Source organism: Malaclemys terrapin, chromosome 15 (genome assembly GCF_027887155.1).
Source record: "Malaclemys terrapin pileata isolate rMalTer1 chromosome 15, rMalTer1.hap1, whole genome shotgun sequence".
Taxonomy (NCBI): domain Eukaryota; kingdom Metazoa; phylum Chordata; order Testudines; family Emydidae; genus Malaclemys; species Malaclemys terrapin.
Window position 1 is genome coordinate 26,441,569 of NC_071519.1, and position 22,728 is coordinate 26,464,296.

The window sequence follows — 22,728 nt, forward strand, 5'->3', positions numbered from 1 at the left end:
GACCAACGTGAGGACAGAAGGGACCAACGTGAGGAGAGGAGAGATGCTTGAGATGAGAGGTGGCGGGATGCAACGCTGGGGCTGCTGTGTGAGCAAACGGACATGCTCCGGTGTCTGATGGAGCTTCAGGAATGGCAGCAGGATCAGAGTGCCACTGCAGCCTCTGTGTACCTGCCCTCCCCTCTCACCATGTTCCATAGCCTCCTCACCCAGACGTGTAAGAACCTGGGGGGGAGAGGCTCCATGTACCTTCCCACTCCACCCCAGTGGACAGCCCAAGCAAAAGGCTGTCATTCTTTTGAACTTTTTTAGTGGCCTTTTCCTTCCCTCCTATCCTCCTCCCACACCCCACCCGGGCTACCTTGTCAGTTCTCTCCCTCTTATTATAATCAATTAATAAAGAATACATGATTTTTAAATGATAGTGACTTTATTTCCTTTGAAAGCAAGCTGCGATCGAAGGGGGAGGGTGGGTTGCCTACAGAGAATGAGTCAATAAAGGGGGCGGGTTTTCATCAAGGAGAAACAAACAGAACTTTCTCACCGTAGCCTGGCCAGTCATGAAACTGGTTTTCAAAGCTTCTCTGCTGCGCAGCGCTTCCTGGTGTGCTCTTCTAATCGCCCTGGTGTCTGGCTGTGCATAATCAGCGGCCAAGTGATTTGCCTCAGCCTTCCACCCCGCCATAAAGGTCTCCCCCTTACTCTCACAGAGATTGTGGAGCACACAGCAAGCAGCAATAACAATGGGAATATTGGTTTGGCTGTGGTCTGAGCAAGTCAGTAAAGTGCGCCAGTGACCCTTTAAATGTCCAAATGCACATTCTACCACCATTCTGCACTTGCTCAGCCTGTAGTTGAACAGCTCCTGACTACTGTCCAGGCTGCCTGTGTATGGCTTCATGAGCCATGGCATTAAGGGGTAGGCTGGGTCCCCAAGGATAACTATAGGCATTTCAACATCCCCAACGGTTATTTTCTGGTCTGGGAAGTAAATCCCTTGCTGCAGCCGTTGAAACAGATTAGTGTTCCTGAAGACGCGAGCATCATGAACCCTTCCCGGCATCCCACATTGATGTTGGTGAAATGTCCCTTGTGATCCACCAGTGCTTGCAGCACCATTGAAAAGTACCCCTTGCAGTTTATGTACTGGCTGCCCTGGTGCTCTGGTGCCAAGATAGGGATATGGGTTCCATCTATCGCCCCACCACAGTTAGGGAATCCCATTGAAGCAAAGGCATCCACTATGACCTGCACATTTCCCAGAGTCACTGCCTTTGGTAGCAGCAGCTCAGTGATTGCTTTGGCGACTTGCATGACAGCAGCCCCCACAGTAGATTTGCCCACTCCAATTGATTCCCGACTGACCGGTAGCTGTCTGACGTTGCAAGCTTCCACAGGGCTATCGCCACTCGCTTCTCAACTGTGAGGGCTGCTCTCATCTTGGTATTCTGGTGCTTCAGGGCAGGGGAAAGCAGATCACAAAGTTCCATGAAAGTGCCCTTACGCATGCGAAAGTTTCGCAGCCACTGGGAATCGTCCCACACTTGCAACACTATGCGGTCCCACCAGTCTGTGCTTGTTTCCCGGGCCCAGAATCGGCATTCCACAGCCAGAACCTGCCCCATTAACAACATGATCTCCAAAGCGCCGGGGCCCGCGGTTTGATAGAATTCCATGTCCATGTCCTCATCACTCTTGCCGCCGCGCTGCCGTCGCCCCCTCCTCCCCGCCTGGTTTTTCAGGTCCTGGTTCAGCATAAACTGCACAATAATGCGCGAGGTGTTTACAATGTTCATGACTGCTGTCTTGAGCTGAGCGGGCTCCATGCTTGCCATGGTATGGCGTCTGCAGTGTTCACCCAGGAAAAAAGGCACAAAACGGTTGTCTGCCGTTGCTTTCATGGAGGGAGGGGGAGGATGTACCCAGAACCATCCGCAACAATGTTTTTTGCCCCATCAGGCATTGGGATCTCAACCCAGAATTCCAATGGGCGGGCGAGACTGCGGGAACTATGAGATAGCTATGGGATAGCTACCCACAGTGCAACGCTCGCCTCGGTACATGGACGCATACCGCCGAATTAATGTGCTTAGTGTGGCCGCATGCACTCGACTTTATACAATCGGTTGCCAAAAATCTAATTCTGTAAATTCGGAGTAATCCCGTAGTGTAGACATACCCAATTTCAAATAATCCAAATTTAAACCTAGTTTAACTGAAAAAAGAGTGTCCACACAGCCTTTTGCATCAATTTAACTAAACCAGTTTAAAATCTCACTTGGTTAAACCAGCAAACTCTGTGTGTAGGCAAGAGTAAAGGAACAGGTATAAGCTAAACTAAAATAAGCCACTCTTAAATAAGAATGACCACACAAGGATTTGCACTGACTCAACTGAATTGGTTTAAAAACCACTGTAAGTTAACTTGGTACAACTCTTGCATGCAGGCAAGGCCTAAATAATTGGATTAATGAAATAAATTCTGTCCTGACTCACATCCCGTAATGCTTACACATTGATTGTTTGATGTAATTAGATATTAGGAAAAACTTTCTAACTAGGATAGTTAAGTACTGGAACAGGCTTTCAAGGAAGTTGTGCAATTCCCATCACTGGAGGATTTTAAGAACAGATTAGACAAACACCTGTCAGAGACGGTCTAGGTTTACTTGGTCCTGCCTCAGCATAAGGGGGCTGGACTAGATGACCTCTTGAGACCCTTTCCAGCCCTACATTTCTATTTCTCTGATTCCGTGAAATCCCAGTGATGTAAGAGAATGGGGTATGGGGTGGAGTCTGGCTTTGTGACTGTGGAGAATCTATTAACATGCACATTTGCTTTCTGGGATAACAGATGCACGAAGTGTTGGCATGGTCGCCGGAGCAGTGTGTGGGGTGGTGGTGGGAATCTCCCTGGTCTTCCTGAGCGTGTGGCTGACAATAAGGAGGAAAGAAAAGAAGAGGTATGAAGAAGAGGAGGCCCCAAATGAAATCAGGTAATTCTCCTCTGCCTGCACCCTCTTTAGGCTCAGACATACCCAGCATGATCTAAGTTAACAGACGGTTTCATTTTCTGTTAAGTAACAAGCTAAGATCTCTATGAACCTTCTGTTAAGAAGCTTGACTTTACGCCCACCAGCATGTAAATAGTCATTAAGAAGCTTCTAGACCACTTTGTGGAGATCTTGCAGTGAAAATAAAATACAGAGATATAAAATGCTGTGTTCCAAGGGCAGATCTAAGATAAAATACAACCCACTCACTCTCTGACTCATTCACTCACACAGTTTCCACCCCTCCCTAAGCCTTTATTTATCCCTTTTCTAAACTGAATTCAGATGAAACTTCCTTTAAATTCTTAACTGTTTGAATGGTTTATTTTCAACTCCAGTTCCTGTCTGTAGGACAGGGATGTTCTTGCAGTCTCTCTGGCTGTGATGAACAGCCTTCCTTGCTTCTGGCTTTAGCACCAAGTGAAAGAATTCTCCCAGCATGAAAGTGGAGAGTGAAGTTCTACCCAGTGCTGATGTAACACCGATGTTGATACAGGTTTGATGTACTCATTGTGAGTGTAGGCCAGTAGAGGTTAGTCCCTACCAGAACTTGTCCAAAGTTCTCAGTAGAGAAATTCCTGGAAAAGGAAATCTCCGGAAATGCATTTCAGCAAGCTGTGCCCTTGGAGAACACCTAATTTTCTTTCACCCTTAATTCTGTTTATTAAGGAGTGCTTGCCTTCACTTGACATCCATTTAACAGTAGGCAGGGGTCTTTATAATCTATTCAGCAGTGGATCTCTCTGCCCTTTGACAGATCAGGACAGCTATTAAAATGCCTGTATGATGGAAGTAAGCTGCTTACTTTGCTAAGCCCCAGCCTACAGACTGATTCCTGGCCTGTTTTCTCTGCTTCAACCCCTCGCTTTCCATTTCCCTTCCACCTTTTGTTTCAGTCCCAGCTTCCGGCTCTTGCTAAATCATCTTTTTACCCATCGCTCTCCACTCTGCTTCATCTTCTTCCTTTTTTACATGCCTGACTGTGCACCCCTTACACCAGTAGCATTTACTAGCACTGCACGACTGGCCCCATTGGGCTCTGCTCACATCAGTAAGTACTTATTTATGTTGAGTGAGGATTGCAGAATCAGGCCATCAGTATCTGAACTCTTTGCACATAACCTCTGCACTCATTCCAGAGATCTCAAAGCCCTTTACAGATAAAATTAAGTGATAAAACCTTGTGAGGTATGAGTTGTTAAATGCATTTTACAACTAGGTCAGCTGATAAACTGAGAGTTTACGGTACCTGCCACAGAGTCACACAGCAAGTCAGATGTCAAATGGAATTGAATTCAGGAGTCCCTGCACCCTGCTCAAACCACTAGGCTATTTATCTCTTTTACAAATGATACAGACTCTTAAGAAGTCTCTCCTGATCTTAGTGGCAACTCAATCTGGTATAATCTGTGGGCGTGACTATTCCTGTTCTCATGGTATTTTAATTCTGCCATCTCTCGTGTTTGGTTGTAGAGAAGATGCAGAGGCTCCAAAAGCCCATCTAGTCAAACCCGGCTCCTCTTCCTCTGGCTCCAGAAGCTCACGTTCAGGCTCCTCCTCAACCAGATCGACAGCCAACAGTGCCTCTCGCAGCCAACGGACTTTGTCCACGGAAGCCACCCCTCATATAACTCCTCCGCAGTACAGCCGGGTGGAGACAGAGGGAAGGGAAATTGATCCAAAGAAAGTTAACCATGCCACCCTGGTGAAAATGGGAGCCACCCCAGTCATGCTGCCTGCTCAGAGCCGGGCCTTCCAGACCGTTTGACTGCCCACCTGCTATTCTGAGACTCCAGCCATCCAGAACTACTGTACACGCCACCAGCCATATAAGAATAATTAGATTAGCTTATCTTCCTGGGTAGTTTTTTTTTTTTTAACCACTTCTGATTATTCACTCCACAAGAAGCCCTCAACTTCATCTCTTTCTGCATATTCCTACACTGCGGTTCAGACACTGATTTTTTTTTAAAAGAGTTCTGAAGTTGAAGAAAAAAGTGGGCTTTATTTTGTAGTTAATATTAAAAAAGGGAATGTTGGGTACTCTGAATATATAGCTGAAAATCTGGACAGCTGAGCACTGTGAAAATTAAGTGTAATGTTCTGGGGCCTGGAAACAAATCTCAGGATTTTTTAAAAAGGGATCATCAGAGGCACAAGACGTAAAATATTCCGGTGGGGTTTTGAAAAAAATCTTTTGTACAGGTTTTTGAGAAATTGATAAATGAGCCATTCTCTTGTCCTCCGAGGCAGTATCTTAGGTGAGGATAGTCCTCTGATCACCTTCAAAGCGAATTGTCAGCTGCTTCATATTTTTGTATTACGCCTTTTAGCAAAATAACTGTAGGAGGCAAAAACTCAAACCAAATGGCAAATGATAACTCAAATCACTATTGAGAAGCAGCAGTATTGTAACAGATAGAAGTAACCTTTGTGCTGAAGAAAGGACCTTCATTGTTAGGGGGTGCAGGTACAGTAATTGCAAGAGGAAACTGAAGACTGAGTGAATATCGACATGGTCCCATTGTAAAGGAGCCTGATCCTGCTCTTATTAACACCAATATAAAACAGCAGAAGGTACTATAAAAGGTAAAATCAGCCTATGTGAGATCATAATCAGGCCCTGAATCCCAAATAAAGGAAGTCCCTTGTGAGGTGAGGGCTAGTGATTGAATAGCATAAGAAGCCCTGGAGGATGAACTTGGAGTGTGTCCTTCTTGGTACCAGAGATGATGATGCACAAGTCTGGGATGAGCAGTATTGCAGAAGCCTTGTGAACAGTCTCGCAGCTGAATGAACAATGTGGTGGAATTGTCTCGCATACTTCCAAGTAAGGGCTGAGGTGCATTGGTGGAGCATGCTGTGAGGCAAGCACACAGGGAATAGACAACCAATTTAAAACTAATTTGAAATCAAAAGCTTTTGTTAAGCAATACTTAATTCACCTGTGGAACTCAATGTCACATGATATTACTGAGGTAAGAAAATAGCATGACTCCAAAAAGTATTAGACATTTACAAGAAACATACAATTTTATATTAGATAGGGTAAACATTTATAGGGAATATAAACCCTCATTCTTCAACTTGTAAACTTTAGGGATAAACTTCCCCTGCGGGCAGATTATTCCATAATTGCCCAGCATGGTATTTATTGCATCTTCTTCTGAAGCACTTGGTACTGGCCACTGTCAGGCACAGGACACTGGACCAGATGGACCATTGGTCTGATCCTGCAAATCCTATGTCCCTGTATTCCTAAATTCAGGACTTAATAATTATGGTAACTGAGTTTTACTCTTACCAGTGGGAGAGGATTTTCTCCATCTCATGGAAGAAGTCCATCGGAAATGTACTGGTACTGTACAGAGAACTGAGCAAGTATGAATCTGTAATTCTTTAATTTGAGGGATTAAAGTTAACTTCCTTTTCTGACAGAGGCAAAGTATTTTAGACTCTTTGATGGAGACTTTAGAAAATAATGGCTTGTGATGTCCCCCAGAGGCACCAAAACATGATCAAACACAAACCTCTGAATGTTTCTTCTATCAGGAGATAGAGTTCCATAGCCATTTGGGGGAATCCATGAGGAATTTTAGATGGCCTGTATTCTTGGAGAACTTCACTTTCTAATAACAGTAACCAACCCCCTTAATCTTCATAAACAAAAATATTCACTTCCCTCCCTTATCAAAACTACAATATTACCACTCTCAGAGGTGCAACATATCAGCATTGTTGTGCAAGGGGAACAGTCTGGAGTCACACATCTAATCTTGAAAGATCATTGCAAAAGACCCAAATTATATCATCTTTTGGTTAGATCTTCTGCTTTCATGCCGCAGTGCATGGTGTTGGCCATGATATGTTTTACTTATGATCTTTTCAATACTAGCCAACATGCAAAGACGTTTCTCATTGACCTACCCCTTCATAAACAGGTGGTTGAAATTAGGGGGTTGTCTACTGGTGAGGTTGCACCATTTAACTAAGCACATGCTTTAAAATCAATGCAGTTAAACCTGTGCAAAAGACTTAACCAACATTACACCTAGTTTGTATTGATTTAGCTCAAGTTGATTAGGAGCAGGTTGAAGCTAAACTGAAATAAGCCAGTCTTAAACCAAAATGAGTGTTTATTCAGGAGTTTGCACCAGTTTAACTAACGGCTTGTCTACACTTTAATTCTTCCATCAACCTAGTGCAGTCTACACGGAGATTTAGGTTGGCTTAACTACGCTGCTATGGGGTGTGGATTTTTCACACCCCTGAGCGACATAGTTATGCCGACCTAATCGTCTCATGTAGACCAGGCCGAAGTTGGTTAAAAAAATGATTTAAGTTAAACCAGTGCAACCTGTGTATGTAGTGGGGGAAGTGGGACTTTTTAAGTAGTGCATAGCTTTTGTGTTGGCCCTCTGCACAGAGATGAATCTCACCAGTTGTTGTTTAATGATGACAGAAGGCTACAATTTTACCCAGCATACCCTCAGTAAATTCTAAGTCATTGCTGGGAACATGTATTTCAAATAAGTAAGTAGTGTACTAACTTCCTAATTACAGAAATCTATAACTGAGCACCCAGAGGCTTATTACCAGAGCATGGAAGTTAAGGATTCGAAAAACTGAGTTGGCTGAGCTGATCTAGATACAAGATACTGTATATTCTTTTTGAGCCTTTACTTGATACTCTAGATTCCCAGCTAAACTTGCCATTCTTTTCTTGAAACTGGCAAAGTACAAGCCATGAAACTGCTGTTCAGACAGGTTACCAATGATCTTACAGGTCTAAATGAAGTCAACACTGAACTTCATTGCTAAATATGAAACCAAAAAGAAAAAAGCTAACTAAACAAAGGGAATGTGAGGAAGAGATTATTTCAAAGAATCATAAACATTTCATTTTCAAAGGGACATTTTCTGAGTTCATCATGGCACAATCAGGAGTTTTTGAAGGGAAACAATTCAGTTAACCCATAAGCCAAACTTTTTGTAAAATATTGTATTTAAAGCATTTACTGTTAGGATGTATACCAATTATTGCTATGATGTGATTGCTTACATTCTTATGTAGTTTTATTTTGTTTCTCAGTGGCTAAACTGAGTTTACTTCTCTCTTCTAGTACCTGCTATAATTGGTGTACTTGTCCTGTGTCTGAGCAACACAGAGGAAAACAAATATTTATTATAGATTCCTTTGAATCAACAATTTAATAAAACTGTTTGGGTTTTTTTGGTTTTGGTTTGTTTTTTAATAAAGATGCTGCACTTAAAAAGTCTGCGGTTGAATTAAACTAATAAAAAATGCTCTACTTTCTGAGCTTTATTATACTATACACAATCAAGCAAGACACCAAGCAAAAGCCCTGCATTGGTAAAAGAGTGTCTTGAAACTAATAATTATTCTGTACTTATAGTGTTTGGTGCTTTAGAAATCCTGAGGAAATCACAGTTCCTGCCCCTGACCTTACAGTCTGAATTAAACACGGTACATAAATAGGGAGTGAAATCCTGGCCCCATTGAAATCAATACGAATTTTGCCATTGATTTCAATGGAGGTAGGATTTCGCCGATGATATTTAGGTTGAGGGTGTAAATTTCAAACTAATAAGATATTGTGAGTAGGGACAGAGGACAAATACTGCTCACAATAAAGACAACCACAGAAATTCACCCTTACACCCGAACCGTCACATTTCAGTGGTATCTATTAAACTGTATGCGGGATGACAATAAAACCCTTAAAAACAAACTGATTTCCATTGCAAAGATTCTGGCTTTTCCTGCTTGCTTGGATGTTTTATGCAAAGGTATGCAGTTGGCATACTCTTAACCACATTGCACAGGGTGTGACATTTTTCACAGCCCTGAGTGACATAGCTAGGATAATCTAACTTTTAGGTGTGGACCAAGCCTTAGATCTTACAGAACTGCAAATGATAACATTAAATGCAACAAAGACAATCCATTGCCATCAGTGAAGAGCCTCACAAAACTCTAGACGCTAACAAAATTATGATATTTGGCCAAATCATGAGGTCCTTATTCAAGGCAAAATTCTGCACCGTGTACTGGAGGGGTTGCAATGTGGCTGGAGGTCTTGGGAGGAATGCCAGGCTCCTAGAGTGTGTACCCCAGAGAGGGTGCAGTATGCTCCCTGCTCCACACCCAACCAGCTCTGTGGAGGTGAAGGACCCTGGCTCACTTTGCCTCTCCTCACCTTTTCAGTCAGCTGAGTGAGGGGAGGGTGTCGGAGCTAGTATGGAGCAGAAAAAATGCTATTAAACAGAATTCTAACCCTGCCCTTGTGAACAGGGGTGGAAAGCAGTTTGAACCCTCTCTCACTGCATATCCATGCAGGGACTGGAGAGAATCTGTCTCTCTAGTTCCTACTCAGGCAGACTCTCATTGACTTTATTATGGGGATTTTTACTTCATTTAAAGAATCTAAACAATTCACAGTAACACTGAGCTTGCCTGACCCTAATTGGTTTATGATATTATGACACTCCGGGTTGCAATCCAGACCTGTGAGGGGCTGCATCACCCTTGCCCTGCAACCTGGGATGCCTCACAATGCTTTGCTGCTGTAGCTTCCACTTGTGCCACTCACAAACAGCCTGCCAGCATGCAGGTCACACCCTGAGTGTCTGTGTATAGCCACAACCCTAATCCAACACCTCTGATCCCAGAAGCTTGTCAGCGAACACCAGCCACACTCTGGCTTCCAGCAGCTTTGGTTACTATTTGCAGGGTGACCCCAACAAACTCCCAGTATCGAATTTCCCCCCCAAAATGTGAACTCTGCACTGTCTGGCCCTCTCCTGGACAGTTCAGATATTTTAGGGGTCCGTTGCCCCCGCTAAAGGGATCAATATCCAATAGTCTGCTACTTTAAATAGAGTTACCACACAGCCCAGCTTAACCGCAACACTGGATTAGTTTTGATTAAAGAATAAAGCAAGTTTATTTAACTATAAAGAGAGAGGTTTTAAGTGAGTGCACATATGAGCATTAAAGTGAGAAATGGAGAAATAAAGATAAAATGCTTCCTAGTACTAAATTGTAACAAACTAAATTTGGTTCAAGGTGAATTCCCTCACCATATGCCCAAATTCTCAGGCCAGGATCGGCGTCCAAAGGCTGTTTCTTTTGTCTTCTTAGGTGAAAGAAAGAGAGAGATATGAATAGAGAGAGATACCTTGAGGTGTTTTTGCCCCTCACTTTTATAGTCCAGTCCCCTTTGAAATGCATTTTCTTGAGGGTTACCCATTTATTCCCGCTGTGAGGACAGAGATGAGGAATCTCGTGGTGAAAGAGCTTTCATGCTGTTTGCTATGATGCAGATCTGTTTGTTCCTGTCCCCTTTGTCTTTGAGAACTTGTTTACCCACACTTGTCTGGTAAACAAATTTCAGATCTAATGTCAGCTTATGTTTATAACTTTGCACATATATAACGTAGCTATACACAGTTAATCATATTATTGACCAGTGAGTTATTAGTTTTCAAATGATACCTCACAAGGCATATTTTGTACAACAATTATTTTACAATGGTGTGTAGGGTGTGAATATAGGGGTGCATTCAGTCACAGATATCTGACCATCTTTTAGCCTCAGGTGGTATGACTGTTTAGGGTTTTTGATGGGCCACATGCTTGTTTTGTATCAAAGGTTCCTAAAGAAGCATATTTTAGGCGAACAAATACAGTTTTCCACAAATGTCCTTCCTTCCTAGCTGCTATTTTAAACGCACCCTCTTTGCTGGAACACTTCTGCTGCAACAACTCATTTTGAATGGCATGTGGCCGTGGATTACTATATATATTTCCACTCAGATAAATAATGTGGAGATTGTTGCATTGTTATCCCTTGGTTTATTTCAGTACATTAGCACTGATTATGGGCAAGAGAAGCTTGCAAAGGATTAAAAAGTGGGATTGAAAAGATCCCATTGAGGCCAGATTTTCCTCAATGGAGAAAACTCTGCATCACCCTAAAGCAACCCCTTCTGAGAAATACACCTCTACCCCGATATAACGCGACCCGATATAACATGAATTCGGATATAACGTGGTAAAGCAGTGCTCGGGGGGGGGGGGCGGGCTGCGCACTCCAGCGGATCAAAGCAAGTTCGATATAACATAGTTTCACCTATAACGCGGTAAGATTTTTTGGCTTCCGAGGACAGCGTTATATCGAGTTAGAGGTATATAGGGCCAGTTTTCCTCTGACAGGTGAATTGATCTGATGCAGGGAATTAGGGCGTGAAGGGAAATTGGAGGATCTTCACCTGCTCCCCCACCAAAGGATAAAAAGGAAGGCTGCAGGTTGACCCTCATTGCTAGAAAAGTTTATTATATTGTGAGATGTTCCCTGAAGTAAACAACTAAGTACGTTTTTTAAAAGGCATTAGCCGATGTATTATAAATAAGAACAGCATTTGCAGTTGCCAGGATAAAAATTACAAGTGCTGTCAATTGTTTCAGGACATAAAATGATCACCAGCTGGTTTAAGAAACAATTGCCATTCTCCTCCGTGGTACTGTATTGCACTATGTTGTGGAGGTTTTTATGCCTTCTTCTGAATCATGTAGCATTGGCCACTGTTGGTGATAGAATGCCTGATAGGCCCACTGACCTATTTTGCTATGGAAAATCCTATGGTATATTAGATAGTGAAGTACATTATGGAGAGGAACAGGATTACACCTTTCACCAAAGCATCCAGAATTGGCCACTGTCTGAGGCAGAATATCAGACAAAATAGACCTGGTGTGGTATACTCTAATGTTCTATAATAGAAGATTGAATAAGTAGACACATTTGTTTTGCCTCCCTCTGAAGCATTCAGCAATGCACACTATTGGAGACAGCATAGCAGACAAAATGGACTATTCATCTAATCCAACACATGGTAGCAGTAATAATGATAGTTAGATTATCTACAGTGCTTTTCATTAGATTGCAGAGTGCTTTACAAAAGAGGTCAATATCGTTTCCCCCATTTTACAGATTGGGAAACTGAGGCATGAGATGCAGTGACTTGCCCGAGGTCACCTGGTAGGCCCGTTGCAGAGCATGAAAGAGAAACCAGGTCTCCTGAGCCCCAGTCTAGTGATCTAACCACTGGACAACACTGCCTCCCGTATAGTCTGGTATTACACAGTGAGATGCAAACAGTGCATGCTCTCCATTAAAATATCATACATTCGCCATTGTTGAAAATCAACCCATGCTACTTAGACAACTGATTTATCCCTTTATGGAGAAGCCTATGGTCTGATATTGCACAGTGGGATACATAAGAATTAAACAGCTGTGTCCTGGCCACTGGTGAAGACAGGATACTAGGTTAGATGAGTCAAGGCTGATCTGCCGTGTCAATACTTCTAGTCTGGCATAGTGGGTCCAGCATGTGATGGAAAGGTGGGGTGGATTACACTTTTCTGTGAAGCAGTGTTACTCAATCTCTTCATGTTAGCAACCCCTTATTCAACGTGAAATTGTTTTGTGACTATTCCCCAAACATTTACTATTGAAAAGTAAAATAAACAAAACAAAAACAAACCAATGGTAATATATCTAATCTGAGCCTATACTTGTTTTCAAAGGTTGACAGGGAACACTTGACCTTGAAGAGTAGGGATGAGCAGGCAGTGGGTGAGATTTTTTTTGCGTTTAATAATTAATAATACATAGCTCTTATATACTAGTTTTCGTCAGCAGAGCTCAATATGCTTTACGAAGGAGCAACATTACCCCTATTTTAGGGATGGGGAAACTGCAGCACTGAACAGTGATGTGACTTGGCCAACACCAGAACTAGCACCTAGGGCTCCCCAATTCCAGCCCAGTGCCTTGTCCACTAGGCCACATTACCCCACCCCATATGTGGTACTGCTTTGGATTGTAACGGGGGATGCCTAAATGTAAGGGATGTTTGGCCCGTCTCTCCCACAAGACGTGGCTATGCCAACCTATGCCCTGGTGTAGACAGGTCTCCGTGATGGAAGAATTATTCCGAGCTGCCTGCCTCTGGTGGGTCAAGGTATGCTGGAACCATTTTTATAGTGGGATAATGTGCTGTGAGCCATTGAACCAAACAGTAAATCTTGTATATAATCCTATGGGTGAGGATGGATTACTACAGCGACTGAAGGACCCCTCTGGCCGCCACGTCTACACCACAGCCACTGCACCATAGGCAGGGAATGAGTACTGGGGGGGAGAGGACAGACAGCCATGCACGGGGGGGGGCAGGGAGAGGTGCATCATGGGACAGATAGAGGCCCCCAGGGGCTCCTGGGTGTGGCTGCTGTGCGAGTGTGTGGGAGGGGACTGCGGGGTCGTGGCTTCTCCTGTGGCCCCCAGCCTGGGGCTGTGCGCCCCTGATTGTGCCCCCTTTGGGCTCCCTGCCCCCCCGCCCGTATCTACAGCTGAGCCGCCATTTTGTTTCCCTTCCCCCGCTCTCCTTCCGCGCGCGCGGCTACCGCCTATGCAACGAGCTCTGTTAATTCCGCGATCGGATTGGTCTCTGCCTTCCCTCCCTCCCCACCCTCACTTCCCAAATATGCAAATATAGCCACGCTGTAATACGATTGGTTAAATTACCGGCCTTCCTTCCGCCTTCGCCCCACCAGCCGGCGTCAAGTCCCCTTTATGCAAATACAGCGGCAGCCTGGAGCTCTGATTGGATCCCGCCCTTCCTCCGCTCCACCCCGTCCGGCGACTGGCCCCTTCCCCAGCCGGGCACGGGCAGGAAGGTTCGAGAACGCCGGCCGGCAGGCCCGCCTCCTTCCTGTGTGCGTCACTGAGGGGGCGTGCTCCGCTCGCCGCGATTGGCTCCTGAGGGGGGGAGGCGCGGCAGGATTGGCCGGCTGGCGGGGAAGGGGCGCGTCAGTTCTGGAAGGTTCTGATGGGGGTATATAAAGTGTGTGGGGGGCCGGCAGCCGGTCTCATTCAGCACTGCAGCGCCAGCATCCCCGTTTCCCCGCACCCTGAGCCCGCCTCGCGCTGAACAGGTACGAATGGGGCCTGGTCTCGCGGCCACCCGGGAATGGGTGGGGAGGAGGAAGGGAACGACCTCAGCCAGGCTCTTGGAGCGGCGGGACCCGTAGCCCGGCCGGGCTCTCGGCGGGGGCGGGGGGGGGGGGAGATCGCGGCCTCGTTTCCACCCGGTTCGTTGCTTTCAGGGTGGGGGGAGGGAAGTGGGGCACGAAGCTTCCCCTCAGCCGGTTGGCGCTCGCGGCCTAGGACCCCCGGGGGGGGGGCCGCTCCCCGTGCCCGGCTCCCTGTGCCCGGCTAGCGGCGGGGAGTGAACTAGGCAGCGCCGCTCGGCTCATGGGGGTAGGCGGCAGGTTGCCTGCGGCTTCCGGCCGGCGTCAGCCTCTTCCCGGCCCACGTGCCCAGCGCCGCGCCCCGCCGGTTCCGGGAGGGGGGGAGAACTGTCCATGTGGCACCGCCCCAGCGGCTGGTTCCGCAGGGGCTGGCGAGAGCGCAGGCGCTCGAGTGCCCGGCCTGCCTGCCACGTGGTGCGGCGGGGCATGCTGGGGCGTGTAGTCCGAGGGGCTGGCCCGCACGTGGGCTGCGTGCAGCGATGCGTGCTGGGGTCTTTCAGATCCTCCACCCCACCCCGCCTCCGCCCGGCTGCGTTTCCCCGTGGCCTGGCCGCGTGGCTCGGAGAAGGCTGCTGTGGGGCAGTAGGGAGATTTCGCTTCCCCAGCAGGCAACGTGCGCCACCTTCACCCACGTGGCCGGAATGAGCAGCGCCCCCCCCCCCCCCGCATTGCCACTGCAGAGCGGGATTAAATGGCAGCCACGTTTTTCCGGCCCGTCGCCTTGTTTGGGACCGATAGCTCAAATTGCAATACGTAATACGGGATTCTGTACCCTAGTCATGGACTGTGGTTTTGTCCACTCGGCTAAAAGGCCATGTGATCTTAAGGTTGAGCTGTAAATGTAGACTTCATGAGACAATTTAGTAGCTAAATGAAAGGGAGTTTATCTCTTCAGGTAAGCTGGGGGTTTTTTTGTGTGGGTTTTTTCTCCCACTCTGAGGCCACATGGTATTGTGTGCACCTTTTGTTCTAGTAGCTAATCTGTGAGTCTCCACTCCAGATTAATTATTGATACTTAGCAGGTAAGTGAATAGAAATATGAGCTACTAAGAAGTTTAAATCTTGCTACTGTTGCTAATTTCCTTTTTTTCTAAAAGGAAAATTGGTTCTGTTAATTTTTGTCTTATACCTGTTTTTAGGAGTTTTTGTTAAACATGGGCTAACAAACTGTTTGAACAAACTTCTCATTTACAGGCAAAATGTCTAAGGGACCAGCAGTTGGAATTGATCTTGGCACCACATATTCCTGTGTTGGTGTCTTCCAGCATGGCAAGGTGGAAATCATTGCCAATGATCAGGGTAACAGGACCACGCCGAGTTACGTTGCCTTCACAGATACAGAGAGGCTGATTGGCGATGCTGCAAAGAACCAAGTTGCAATGAATCCTACTAACACAGTCTTTGGTAAGAAAAGACATGAGACTTTAAAATGGGGACTAGAACATTAAACTGAATACAGTTGCTGTATTGTTCTTGGTTAGTATAAACTGTATAGCTCTTCAGCTTGTTAGGTGGTATAGCCTCATGCCAAATTGGGCTCTCTAATTTGAATGTAGATGGAAGAAGCTAGAGACCTCACATCTCCATTGTTTCAATGTTAGCATCGTTTTAAGCGGCAATGCCTGTTTGCTTTCAATGAACAAATTCTGGGCATGGGGGGTGGGGGGAGCATTTGTTCCTTAACAGCACATTCTCTCTTTTGGATTGGTGCTCAAATTGGCATGGGTATAAGCTATTTAGATTCCAGTTCCATTCATAGTCCTAAATGATCCCAGTTAATTATATTAAGCTTATTGTGTTTCAGCTTTCATTGAGTTCAACTGTTCCATTTTAATTAGTATACCGGTTAAGGCTTTAAATTAGTTGTTTTTCAACCTGTAATCTGCAGACTGTCCAATATCTTCTGGGGGGGTCTGCACATCCTACAGTTGACAACTACTGCTCTAAATCATGCAATCTCCATTTACCCCTAAAGCAGAGACTTTTGCCCTTGTCCTGATACTAGTAGATAGGAGGGCTTAAATCTGCTCATACCAGGAATCCGTCTCGATAATTCCACTAACCAAAAGGGCTAGATATTCAGAGAGGGGAGTTATTGTGGGAGTTGCCTTGTTTGAATTAACACTTCAGTTATGTCCTGTGTTTAATCTTAGCATGTTTTTGTAGAATGATGAATTGGAAAGTAGAAAGTGAATTAGAATTATTACTCACAAGAGCTAATTCTTTTCAGATGCAAAGCGGCTGATTGGTCGTAGATTTGATGATGCTGTTGTCCAGTCTGACATGAAACATTGGCCTTTCACTGTGGTGAATGATGCTGGCAGGCCAAAAGTTCAGGTTGAGTACAAAGGAGAGACCAAAAGCTTCTACCCAGAGGAAATATCTTCCATGGTATTGACCAAGATGAAGGAGATTGCAGAAGCATACCTTGGGAAGGTGAGACTTGAGAATTAAGAGTAGCTCAGCTCTCCTAGAATTTAAGGCGTTAATAGTCTCAAACCTAGCTTGATCTTGATTTTGTGTTCATGTACCATGTAGATGAAGGTCTCGGCTGACTTTTTTTTTTCTCCTGCCCATAGACTGTTACTAATGCTGTGGTCACAGTACCAGCCTACTTCAATGACTCCCAGCGCCAGGCCACAAAAGATGCTGGAACCATTGCAGGTCTCAATGTGCTCCGGATCATCAATGAACCGACAGCTGCTGCTATTGCTTATGGTTTGGACAAGAAGGTGAGCAAGCTGTAATGTAGTGTAGCTAAACAGCATAGTAGATTGTTCCTAGTCAGCTCAGTACTAGTGAAATGCAACACCTCCATAACAGAAAACACTCTCTATTCCTTCTAGGTTGGAGCTGAAAGGAATGTCCTTATCTTTGACCTTGGTGGTGGCACTTTTGATGTTTCGATCCTCACTATTGAGGATGGCATCTTTGAAGTAAAGTCAACTGCAGGTGATACCCACTTGGGTGGGGAGGACTTTGATAACCGTATGGTCAACCATTTCATTGCTGAATTCAAGCGTAAGCACAAGAAGGACATTACTGAGAACAAGAGAGCAGTTCGCCGTCTCCGCACGGCTTGTGAACGTGCAAAGCGTACCCTCTCCTCTAGCACTCAGGCCAGTATTGAGATTGACTCTCTCTATGAGGGCATTGATTTTTACACCTCAATTACCAGAGCTCGTTTTGAAGAGTTAAATGCTGATTTGTTCCGTGGCACTCTGGATCCCGTGGAGAAGGCCCTGCGGGATGCCAAACTAGACAAATCACAGATCCATGATATTGTACTGGTTGGTGGGTCTACCCGAATCCCCAAGATTCAGAAACTGCTGCAGGATTTCTTCAATGGCAAAGAGCTGAATAAGAGCATCAATCCTGATGAAGCTGTGGCTTATGGTGCAGGTAACTAATTCCCCCAATAACTTTTTCGGCTTGTAATGCTGGGTTTTTGACCATACATATGGGTGTATGTGAAGTCTGCAAAAGACTAACACAACACTCAAGCTATGGCTAGTAAGCGGTTGTCTCCCAAGCTTACACTTAAACGTTGGTGACCTTTGATTACAATAGCATCAATGACAAATCACTTATGCACAGTATTCACTATAGTATATTTCTTAAATACAATGGGATAGCATCTTTCCTGTTTACTTGCGTTGATGAATTTGGTTCCAAAGCCATTCGTAGTTTCCACCAGAAGTTGACTGATGATGGCTAAAACCTTCCTTGGATGTCTGAGCGAGTTAAGATGCCTCCATTTTCCAGTGATAATATTTTTTTGCAGTGTCTTGACACAACTTTTTTTTTTTTTTTTTTTTTTAAGCTGTTCAGGCTGCCATCTTGTCTGGGGATAAGTCTGAGAATGTACAAGACCTGCTGCTGTTGGATGTCACGCCTCTATCTCTTGGTATTGAAACAGCTGGAGGTGTCATGACAGTCCTGATCAAGCGAAACACTACAATCCCCACCAAGCAGACTCAAACATTCACCACGTACTCTGACAACCAGCCTGGTGTACTTATTCAGGTATGTATCTGAATTGGAGTAATCGTTCTTCAGATGGTTAAGGGGCTGCTACTCATTGCATTGACTGCCTCTGTACTGCAGCAAAACCAGAGTAACCTTGTCATCAGTTTTAGGTACTGAACCTCTAGTTTAAACTTCCAACTTCTCTTGTAAGTTAGTACTGTACTTATAATGGAAGTTGATCTGCTGATGAGTTAGCAAGTAGTTCAATATCAGTGAGTAGATTATCAAGACATGGTGGGTTTGAAGAATTTCTTCCGTATTTGAGAGTTGATTTTTGTGAAGGAGTAACTTATGGCCGCTATGATGAAAACGTTCCAAAATCATTCGTAGTTTCCACCAGAGGTTGAAAGACCCATGTTGGCTCAAAGTACCTTCCTTGGATGTCTGAGCGACCATAACACATACTTCACTTGAGTTCCTGATCCTTAAGAAAATAAAGTTGAAAACACTAGTTTGCAGTAACACAGATTAAACTTCATATAGCAAAATGTTTACGCTCCTCTTTTGGCCCTTGTTTCTTTCCCCCCGCCCCCCGACACCAGGTCTACGAAGGGGAGAGAGCCATGACAAAAGACAACAACTTGCTGGGCAAGTTTGAGCTGACTGGCATCCCTCCAGCTCCAAGGGGTGTACCTCAGATTGAAGTAACATTTGATATTGATGCCAATGGCATCCTTAATGTGTCTGCTGTGGACAAGAGCACTGGCAAGGAGAACAAGATCACAATTACCAATGACAAAGGTAAGCAGTGCATAGTCCTGGGAGAGGAGGAGGGGAGCAGCGTGTAAGGTGGCTGCAGTAGTTGTAGGATTGCATAATGTCCCCTGAAGTGGGTGGGTGCATATACCAGTGATTCATAGAATGAAAGTCCAATCTTGCTGCTCTAGTGGTACTGGAACCACCAATTCCAGCTCCTTTCCCATGACTACCACCTTCCTGGGCATTAAATTCTGATGCAACATTGGACTGTTCTTTGTTCTACATACTGTACAGTCCCAAAAAAAATGGATTGATAGTTTAAAGCCTAAAAATCTCACTCCATGAGTACAATATTTCTTATAGTAACGTGGCCTACAAACAAATGTCGTCCAACTAACTTACCATATCTTCCAGGTCGCTTAAGCAAGGAAGATATTGAACGCATGGTCCAGGAAGCAGAGAAATACAAAGCAGAAGATGAGAAACAGCGTGATAAGGTGTCTTCCAAGAATTCTCTAGAATCCTATGCTTTCAATATGAAGGCTACTGTTGAAGATGAGAAGCTCCAGGGCAAGATCAGTGATGAGGACAAACAGAAAATCCTGGACAAATGCAATGAAATAATCAACTGGCTGGACAAGAATCAGGTATGTTTAAAATATAGCTCCATGAGGAATTTTATCCAAAAATTGGGATTAAAAGCTCCAACAAAGCTTCATGACTCATTTTAACCTGAAAATGAGCACACAATCAGTGTGCAGCAACAAATGGGCAAGTCTCCTGCCGTTGTAATCTTAACCTAGTGTCTCTTTGTATTGTAATGGCCTACAGAAGGCAGCAGTACCAAAATCCAAGGTGGGTTCCTAGTTTCTATGGGGAGGCTGTGGATTGGGTGGCAGGAGGTAGCTAATGGTCGCTATGATGAAAATGACTCCAAAGCCATTCGTAGTTTCCACCAGAAGTCGAAAGACGTGTGTTGGCTGAAAGTACCTTCCTTGGATGTCTGAGCGACCATAAAATCTTTCTAAAAGACTGCCTTAATGTATTTCTCCTGGTGCTACAAGAGGTCTCCCTCCCATTTAAAGATACCATGTCAGATCAGACTCTAGTTAGCAACTCGGCTAAAAGAATATTTTTCCTTCCTGGGTGTGCTTCTTGCACTGGTAAATAACCAGCAATTCCTTGCCAAAACTGTTCTGACAGTGTCTCTTTGACTTTCCTGTAGGATGTTAACACAGTAGATTACATAAGTCTCAAGGTCTTTAGTAGTGGTTTCTGTTAACCTATAGCTTTCCTTCTGTTAAATTTGTCTGTATTTACACCTAGTTTTAGATTCCAAATTCCTCTTTGTAGCTTGTCAAATGCCTAGCTTAGCATACTACTCTCCCTCACCCATCCTTGTCACCCAGGAAAGCAGAGATTGACTATAATAGTGCAAGCCTCCCCCCTGCATGGGGTTTGCTTTAAGTACACTGTCGGTGCCATCTTAACCCTGACCCAAGGTACATGGGGAAAGTTATAAACAGGTTGGTTCTTGAGCTGGCTTTCCAGGGGCACACTTGCAGCAAGTGTATAAACTGTTCTCTATGTTCCAGACTGCTGAGAAAGAAGAGTTTGAACATCAACAGAAGGAGCTGGAGAAGGTTTGCAACCCCATCATCACCAAGCTGTACCAGAGTGCAGGAGGGATGCCTGGTGGCATGCCTGGTGGATTCCCTGGTGGTGGAGCTGCCCCATCTGGAGGGGCCTCATCTGGGCCAACCATTGAGGAGGTGGATTAAATGCACTGGAAGCAGCATTCCACAGCTGGCTATTTCTTAGAATTGAAGGACTCAAGGCTGGGTGCAGTGGCAGTCTAAAAGAAATTCCATATTTGAGCTGCTGTATAAATTGTTTCTGGGCATTTTAGGCATTCTAAATACTTGAACATGTGCACAGGGACGGGAAGGTGAACACCATTGCACTTTATCAGTTCTGTAAACAAGTGCAAATGCAATTCATGTCCTAAGGAATAAAACTTATTTAATTGGCATCAAAAGGCTCTTGTTCTTGATTCATCCCACTTGCTTTACATTTACTCAATTCTTTTATAAGCTATAAGTTGCTTTTCTTTAATCAATAACTAGAATTGAAAAACAAAGCCACTTGTGTAATCAGACATAAGCAGCAAATTCGTTTAATGCTTGACTGTGGCAAAAACCACAGACTGTTTAAAAGTTAATACAAATTATCAGTGTTCTGGCCCCATAACATTTTTGGTCTGTTTTGACTATGCTTTGAGCATGAGATTCAGCTCTTCGGGTTCTCGGCATCTTAGAAAAAAGGAGTGAAGATGGGACTTCATGCCACTGAGGGTTGGCAGACCTGGATGGTGACTTCAGATATGTAGGCTGATGCAGGAGGAAAATGGCTGTTAATATTTTACTCCACAACAAATTTCTGGAAAGCAAACTGACCAGGCATAGCAGCTGGCTAGAGACTATTCCTCTATTCTGCCAAAAAGCAAGCACTGTTTTGATAACTCAGCAAACTTGTTTGCAGTTATAGGTCAGGCATCTCCTTAACAGGCACCAAAATGACACACAAGGTGTCTTCAGACTCTTTAAGTAATTTTACACACCTCAAAGGGATGCAAATTAGCATGGGCATAAAGTGACAGGTAAGATAGACATTTCAAAGTGAGCAAGTATTACTGTAATAGTAATTTGCCAAACTGCCTGGGGTGGGAGTGTTGCCTTTTCCCTCAGAGGCTATAAAGCAGTCATACCAAACCAAGAAGCCTCTAGGTAGCTATTCCATCAAATGCACACTTGTACACTGCAACTTCACTGAACTCTTAGCCAAAGGTGCCAACTAGTGGTTTCAATTACAGAGGAGGTATCAGCTTTGTGACACTGCATATTTATTAAAGCTGATAGCTTCCCTTAATGCCATTACTAGGCCAAAGGCAAAGCGCAAACTTTATATAAAGATTCCTAATTTCCTATGAAAGGGACTTGCCTTATCCTACCCACTAATTAGGAAAATAAAGGGTTTAGTGAATGTGTCCTGCACTGTGCCAGGAAGCCCATATGAACTCTAAAATGGGGTGAGCACAAGTGCAAACTCCCAGGTAACACTACATTTACCCTACAGTACAAATATCCCTCACTTTGTGGATGCTGAGGTGCAACTACACCCAGAAGAGTGAATTTGTTCATATGGCTCTGGAGCTTCAGTCTAGCAGAGCTTGTCTACAAGGGGATGCTTAGAAGCTTAGGCTGCTTGCTAAAGTTAACATGCATAATTGCATTAAAGCACTGTGTGTAGATGGTGTTGGAATCAAAGTGGCCTGATCTTGCTGAAACTTAAACATGTACAAAGTAGTGCATCTATGCATGGCTTCAGTCAAACTTTTTCCACAGCTAGACTAAATGGGTATGACTAGCTCCCCACAATACAGAATCAAATTAGTTGTCTTCAGGTTGCAGCCACTAAAGGTGAAATAGTGGGGTAGAGACAGCATACTGAAGGATATCGGTCTAAGGCGCCATCTCTACTTAAGACTACAGCAATGCCTTCTGTAGCTGTAATGTGGCTACATATACCGGTAGCAGTCTATCCACCTCCCCAAGAGGTGGAGGGTGGTAGTTAAGGTGATAGACCGTGCTACGGTGAAGGAATAATTCTATGACCGGATTGAGGTTGGCTTAGCTGTGTGGTTCAGGTATGGATTTTTTGCACCCCCCCTGGGTTGTACAACTAGATTGACTTACATTTTTCAGTGCAGACCTGGTCAGAGTAGTTCCTCCAACCAGTTAACAGCATGTGGCACTAAGGGCAGTG

General features: G+C 44.6%; 2 protein-coding genes and 3 non-coding genes across 5 annotated transcripts in view; all 5 read left to right on the top strand.

Moving 5' to 3' along the window:
- CLMP (CXADR like membrane protein) overlaps window positions 1-8,284 on the top strand; it is a 75,270-nt gene extending 66,986 nt beyond the window's left edge. The window contains exons 6-7 of the mRNA XM_054005741.1: window positions 2,855-2,996; window positions 4,527-8,284. Coding sequence (XP_053861716.1) covers window positions 2,855-2,996; window positions 4,527-4,821 — 437 coding nt within the window. The 3' untranslated portion in view covers window positions 4,822-8,284. The remainder of the gene's footprint in view (window positions 1-2,854; window positions 2,997-4,526) is intronic.
- Window positions 8,285-14,000: 5,716 nt separating this feature from the next.
- On the top strand, window positions 14,001-20,941 carry HSPA8 (heat shock protein family A (Hsp70) member 8). The gene is made up of 9 exons (XM_054004849.1): window positions 14,001-14,079; window positions 15,370-15,579; window positions 16,406-16,611; window positions 16,755-16,907; window positions 17,022-17,577; window positions 17,999-18,201; window positions 18,747-18,945; window positions 19,318-19,550; window positions 20,499-20,941. Exons 2-9 carry the CDS (start codon window positions 15,375-15,377, stop codon window positions 20,682-20,684), a joined length of 1,941 nt encoding a protein of 646 aa, XP_053860824.1. The 5' UTR covers window positions 14,001-14,079; window positions 15,370-15,374; the 3' UTR covers window positions 20,685-20,941.
- On the top strand, window positions 17,827-17,917 carry LOC128824096 (small nucleolar RNA SNORD14). Its single transcript, XR_008442325.1, has one exon. It is a non-coding gene; the product is annotated as a small nucleolar RNA SNORD14 (small nucleolar RNA).
- On the top strand, window positions 18,500-18,596 carry LOC128824095 (small nucleolar RNA SNORD14). Its single transcript, XR_008442324.1, has one exon. It is a non-coding gene; the product is annotated as a small nucleolar RNA SNORD14 (small nucleolar RNA).
- Window positions 19,817-19,914, top strand: LOC128824093 (small nucleolar RNA SNORD14). Its single transcript, XR_008442322.1, has one exon. It is a non-coding gene; the product is annotated as a small nucleolar RNA SNORD14 (small nucleolar RNA).
- Window positions 20,942-22,728: the final 1,787 nt, after the last annotated feature.